Source organism: Balaenoptera acutorostrata, chromosome 20 (genome assembly GCF_949987535.1).
Source record: "Balaenoptera acutorostrata chromosome 20, mBalAcu1.1, whole genome shotgun sequence".
Lineage (NCBI taxonomy): Eukaryota > Metazoa > Chordata > Mammalia > Artiodactyla > Balaenopteridae > Balaenoptera > Balaenoptera acutorostrata.
Window position 1 is genome coordinate 57,560,601 of NC_080083.1, and position 6,404 is coordinate 57,567,004.

The window sequence follows — 6,404 nt, forward strand, 5'->3', positions numbered from 1 at the left end:
ATCAATGCATGGAGCTGGTGGGTCTCTCCGTGCCAGCCCGGGGCAGAAATCAATGCATGGAGCTGGTGGGTCTCTCCATGCCAGCCCGGGGCAGAAATCAATGCATGGAGCTGGTCCCTGGCATCCAGCGAGCGAGGGAGGGCGGGCTCCCACCCACCCCCAGTTAAAGACCCAGCCTCGGGAGAAACTCTGAGCTGGATCTCTCAGGAGCACACCCCACCTCCACCATTTCAATTCATCAACTTGGAAGGACTCCCTCCCATGAAGATCGGGGCCAGGCCCTACTTGCTTCTGGAAAAGGTGAGGCCTCCCCAGCACCTGCCCACCCATAACACACACCCCTTGGGCTCTAGACGCCACCCTCCTCTCTCTGTTCCTTTGTCCTTAGAAGAGCTCTCCTCTGTACTAATCCAGCTGAAACGGCCACCTAGCTCTCTGCCTGTTTCTCCAACTATCAGGGTGGGGTACTGGGTCTGCTGTGTGTCTCCTTGGAACTCTGAGATGGGAAAAATTACACTAGGAGGTTGGACAGAAGCTGGTAAAAGAAGCCTTCCAACAAGGTGAACCAAGAGACCTGAGACCTCTTGGGAAGGTGAAGTAAAGGAAGGAAGTGACCAGGCATCTCCAGTCCCCATGCCTGGATTTGGGCTGCTTGGGCAGGGGGGTGGGATGCCTGCCGAGGACCAGCCTCCAGTGAGGCGGCCAGCTCTGTTCTGGGCAGGGGTGCTCCGTGCAGGGGCGCACAGGGTCGGGTGCAGCTCCTCTACGCCCAGCCCTGCCATCTTGGCTCACCTTGACCTTGGGTGAGGGGAGTGATGGTCACAGCCCCCATCTCCCTAAAGGCCCATCACCCTCCCAGGAACATTCTTCAACGAAGAACATGAAAATGATATCAGTTACGCCGTGGGCCCCTATTTGAGACCCTTGCCCTCCTTTCTGGAGAGCTAGCCCACCCCAAAATGGGAGGGGGGGAGGGGTGGGAGCCTGAGCTGCCGCCGCGTTCCTCTTCCAGGCCCTTCCTTTGCAGCCGGCTCACCATGGCTCCCCAGCCCTGACGCTGGCAAGCTCGTGCTCTGTGCCAGAGTGGAGGCTGCGCCTGGGACCCGGCGACCCTCTGGGCTGGTGGCGGCCACTGGTTTTGGAGCGCTCTGCCTGCCCTTTGGAGAGGCTTAAACTTCCCAGGAGAGGAATGACTAGCTGTGCCAGGTGGTAGGAGCTATGGGGGAGGGTGCCGGATCTGTCCCCCTCAGGGGCCCACGGGCAGCACAATAGCCCCTGGGGCTGCTGCTCTCTGGCTTAACTCGTTGCCTGGGCAACAGCTGGGGCCCGTTTCCACCAATCCACGGCAGAGGCTGGGTGGTGGGAGGGAAGCCAGCCGGGGAAGGGAGGGCACCAGCCCCTTGGGCGGGACCCTATATAAGGAGGAGGAATGTGAGTGGAGAGGTCTGGGCTTCGCTCTTCCTCCAGTTGGCTTGGGGGCCGGGCACAAAGATGCTTAGGCTGGGCTACACCAAACCTGGGTCCTGGGCCAGCTTCTGGGCCATCCTGACCTTAGTGGGCCTGGTCACTCGTGCAGGTGAGTGGGCAGGGGGCAGGGAGAAGGGGCAGGACCTTCCGGCTTTAGCCACACACGGCCAGGAGGGGGCGGTGTCCAGCCAGCCAGGACGGGCGCAGAGTGGATTTGATCACACAGCTCCGTGGAGGAGGGCAGCCTGCCTCCGAGGGGACGAGGGCTGGGCAGGCAGGCAGGGGTCTCAACGACAAGAAGACCCTTCCACTGTCCATTGTCCCAGGCAGCTGGGCCCAGGTAGAGGCGAGTGGGCTGCCATCAGCATTCAGGGCCTTCAGTGTGACAGCTTGGAGAGGCGGGGCTGGGAAATAACCTCGGGCGCCTCTCTCACCCTTTCTTCCTCCCTCTGTCTCCCTCTTGCTTACACAAAGGTGCTCTGCTCTCCTGTGAGTCTCCTCTCCAAGAGCGCACGTGGGCCTCGGGACTGTGAGTGTGTGTGTGTTTGTGTGTGTGTGTGAGTGTGTGCGTGTGTGTGCGCTCTGGGGGGTGGGTGCGCCCATCTGCTGCTGTCAGCTCCTCACACTGTGCTCCGCTTGGAGAAGCTGCCGGCAGTGTTCTCTGTCACTGAGTTTTCTGTCACCGAGGGCATGTCCCCAGCTGACCCTCACGGTATCCCTGGAAACATGAGAGAAGGGCCCAGCGTGCCCAGCCTGGAAGGGGGGAACACCAGCCTCAAGGCACAGGTACCCCGAGAGTCCTGTCCAGGGCAAGCTGGCCCTCTGTGCTTTCTCTGGTCTCCCGCAGGCCAGTGTAGACGGGACCCAGGAGGGCTGCTGGGCCTGGAAACAGCTTCCCCTCCAGGCTGCAGCCTCCTCTCCCACTCAGCCCCTCTCCGCCCACCCAGGGCTAGGGCAGGTCCTCCCTCCCCTCCCAGCCTGGCAAGCCCATCCTCTTCCAGGGCCTCTGGCTGGGTCCTTCTTATCACTTCCTCAGGGAGCCTGTCTCTGATTTCTGCACCTAAAGGAGCTGCCACCCCACTACTATCACCTCCCTTATTTATCACAATCTAAAACTAGAGTGCTTATTTGTGTATTTATCGCCTGTCTAAGGAGCTAACTTGTGCTTTTATGAGTGTAAGGACCCGGCTTGTTTGTTCACTGTGCTATTCTGAGCTCCCAGGAGCGTGTCTGGCTTGTAGTAAGTGCTCAGTGTGTTAGTGACTGCACTCCTTTGGACAACTCTTCCGAGGGGTGAGGCGCACAGTTCTTCAGGAGGTGAGAAGGGTGGGAACCAAGAGGTTCCTTGACCCTCACCTAGGGGTCTGGCATCATGGAGACCAGCTCTGGACATTCTGTCCCATGCTGGGTCACGAGCTCTCCCCGCCAGGAATCTGCCCACCTTCCAACAGCATCCATCCTCTCAGGGTCTGCTCAGGGTCAGGCTTACAAGCTTCCCCACCCAGGATGTGCTTGTGTGCACACGCATGCATCCACGCACTTCACGGGCACAGACAGGTGAGCACAGACAGCCACCCCAGGCTCATCTACTCTCTGCCCACATCCAACCACATGCATCTCTAGCTGGTCCCTCCGCAACCTCAGCATGCTTCCCCGGGGCCCGGGTGCCTCCTCAGGCTGTGCCGTGTTCCTTCCTGCTGCAGCCCAGAAAACCGATGTCGGCGGGGAGTCAACGGGCACCTCCATCAACCACTCCCAGACGCTGCTCCAACGCCTGCAGGAGCTGCTGCGGCAGGGCAATGCCAGCGACGTGGTGCTGCGGGTCCAGGCTGCGGGCACCGACGAGGTCCGGGTCTTCCACGCCCACCGCCTGCTGCTGGGACTGCACAGCGAGCTGTTCCGGGAGCTGCTGAGTAACCAGAGCGAGGTGGTGCTACAGGAGCCCCGGGACGGCGCTGCGGTCTTTGACAAGTTCATCAGGTGGGGAAGGATCAGGGGGAAGACTGCAGGACTTCCCAGGTCCCTGGCTTCTCCACTCACAGGGCGATGGAAGCCCTGGCTCCTAGCAGACATCATGCCCATTCCCTGGATGTCACTAGGATGACAGTGTAACCACCTCCTTCTTCCCTCCTTCCACTGCACTCCTGCAAAATGCAGCGTGACTCCCCCGCCCTTGCCTGGAAGCTCTGTGTGGTTTCATGTCTCTTACCAGTTAACCTCAGAGCTGTTTCCAAATCTGGCCGTGAGAGCTTTTAAAAACTGTAGATTCCTGGGCCCCACCCTGGATCCTGGGCTTCCCGTCTAGGGTTGGGCCAAGCAGTCGTTTCTTTCCTTTTTTAAAAAATATTTATTTATTTATTTGGCTGCGCCGGGTCTTAGTTGTGGCACGTGGGATCTTTAGCTGTGGCATGCGGGATCCAGCTCCCTGACCAGGGATCGAATCCACCCCCCGCATTGGGAGTGCAGAGTCTTAGCCACTGGACCACCACAGAAGTCCCCCAAGCAGTCGTTTCTTATTTTAATGTCTCCGGGTGGCTTTGGTGTCTGGCCACGTTTTGGACCAGAGGGCTAGGGAGCTAAAAAGGTTAGCCATCTCTCTGCCCCATCTCCTGCCTCCTGCTAGTGGGGCACCATTCACACTCTAGTCTGAGAAAGTGACCCTGATTTAACGGCTTAGACAAGATGGCTGCAGAATTCGGGTCATTGCTTCCAACTTCCGGGCAACGGGAAGAGGGATAACACAGAAGGGCCAAAGGGTCTCCCCGCCACCCCAGTCAGTTCTATTTAACCAGCCTTCCCCCATTCCCACTCTGTGCCTCTGCGGACATCTCATTGGCTAGAATTTAGTCACATGACCACACTCGCTCTACGAGAGCCTGGGAAACATCTTTTAGTCCCAGAGGCAAACAGCGAAGTTAAATGGCTTGCCCACTCTCATAGCAAGCAACTGGCGGCATATGAGTCCAGATAGTAAACCCCGCAATGGCAGGAGCTACATCTGTCTTGTTCTAGCACAGAGCTCGGCACCTAGTAGGTGCTCAATACGTGCATGCTATTTCCATGTCCCCACGAGAAACGGAAAGAAGAGGCGGTGAGGTCGGATGGTCGTGGGAGGGCCCTTCTGTTGGCGCCCTTGGCCATGATGCTCTCTGACCAAGGCCGGGACCCTCTGGACCCAGAAAGCGGCTCTGGGTGGGGTCGGGGTGGGGTCGGGGTGGGCCCGCCCGCCCTGACCGCGCCCCATCCCTGCGCCTCTCCGGCAGGTACCTCTACTGCGGCGAACTGGTCGTGCTGCTGGCGCAGGCCATCCCCCTGCACAGGCTGGCCGCCAAGTACGGCGTGTCCTCCCTGCAGCGGGGCGTGGCCGACTACATGCGCGCGCACCTGGCGGGCGGCGCGGGCCCGGCGGTGGGCTGGTACCACTACGCCGTGAGCACCGGGGACGAGGCCCTGCGCCAGAGCTGCCTGCAGTTCCTGGCCTGGAACCTGTCGGCCGTGGCGGGGAGCGCCGAGTGGGGCGCCGTGAGCCCCGAGCTGCTGGCGCAGCTGCTGCCGCGCTCGGACCTGGTGCTGCAGGACGAGCTGGAGCTGTTCCACGCGCTGGAGGCGTGGCTGGGCCGCGCGCGGCCGCCCCCGGCCGTGGCCGAGCGGGCGCTGCGCTCCATCCGCTACCCCATGATCCCGCCGGCGCAGCTCTTCCAGCTGCAGGCGCGCTCGGCGGCCCTGGCGCGCCACGGCGCGGCGGTGGCCGACCTCCTGCTGCAGGCCTACCAGTTCCACGCCGCCTCGCCGCTGCACTACGCCAAGTTCTTCGACGTCAACGGCAGCTCCTTCCTGCCCCGCAACTACCTCGCGCCCGCGTGGGGCGCCCCGTGGGTCATCAACAACCCGGCCCGCGACGATCGCAGCACCAGCTTCCAGACGCAGCTGGGCCCCAGCGGCCACGACTCGGGCCGCCGGGTCACGTGGAACGTGCTCTTCTCGCCGCGCTGGCTGCCCGTCAGCCTGCGGCCCGTCTACGCGGATGCCGCGGGCACCGCGCTGCCCCTCGCGCGCCCCGAGGACGGCCGGCCGCGGCTCGTGGTCACGCCGGCCAGCAGCGGCGGCGACGCGGCGGGCGTGAGCTTCCAGAAGACCGTGCTGGTGGGGACGCGCCAGCACGGCCGCCTGCTGGTCCGCCACGCCTACAGCTTTCACCAGAGCAGCGAGGAGGCCGGCGACTTCCTGGCGCACGCCGACCTGCAGCGGCGCAACTCCGAGTACCTGGTGGAGAACGCCCTGCACCTGCACCTCATCGTGAAGCCCGTCTACCACCCCCTCATCCGGACCCCGAAGTAGCCAAGCGGGGCACGGGGCGGGAAGCTCGGCGTCCCTGAGGCCTCTGGATCGGGAAATACAGGCCCGGCAGAGATGGGCCAGAGGGACTAGGAGTGGCATGGCCAGCGGAGGTGCCTACCGTGGCCCCCTGGGTGGCCAGGCGCTGGCGGCCTTGGAGCTGGGTGGAATCCAGGCGAGGGGTGGTAGACCAGATGCCTGGTTTCAGGAGCTGATTTCACGCTGACTTGAAGGTAATGCTCTTGGTAGAATAAACCAATGCTCAGAGAGGCGAGGGGATGATTAAACCACGGAGTTCATGGGTAAAAACAGTCCAAGGAGGGCTGCACAGGTCAGGGGCTCCCCATCTTTCTTTAGCTTTTCCCTGAGGGCCCCACCTCCGCAGGGAACAGGGCAGGTAAAAGCATCCAAATGATCAAGGCACTAGGTACCCCTGTGGGAGCTTTCTCACCTTGAAGCTGGGGGGCTTAGCTGAGCAACTTCTGAGTCCCGACTTGCAGGGGGTAACCACCTCATTTGGGTTGTGGACCACCCCAAGTCTCTGACCTCTCCTGGGAGGGGGTCTGGGAAGATTGGAAGGCTGGTGGGAGGGGACGTGAATG

At 61.8% G+C, this 6,404-nt stretch overlaps 1 protein-coding gene across 1 annotated transcript; it reads left to right on the forward strand.

Moving 5' to 3' along the window:
• The first annotated feature begins 1,481 nt into the window (after positions 1-1,481).
• BTBD17 (BTB domain containing 17) lies at positions 1,482-6,379 on the forward strand. The gene is made up of 3 exons (XM_057535216.1): positions 1,482-1,576; positions 3,171-3,447; positions 4,731-6,379. The coding sequence occupies exons 1-3, from the start codon at positions 1,492-1,494 to the stop codon at positions 5,803-5,805; spliced, it is 1,437 nt and encodes a 478-aa protein (XP_057391199.1). The 5' UTR covers positions 1,482-1,491; the 3' UTR covers positions 5,806-6,379.
• The last annotated feature ends 25 nt before the right edge of the window (positions 6,380-6,404 follow it).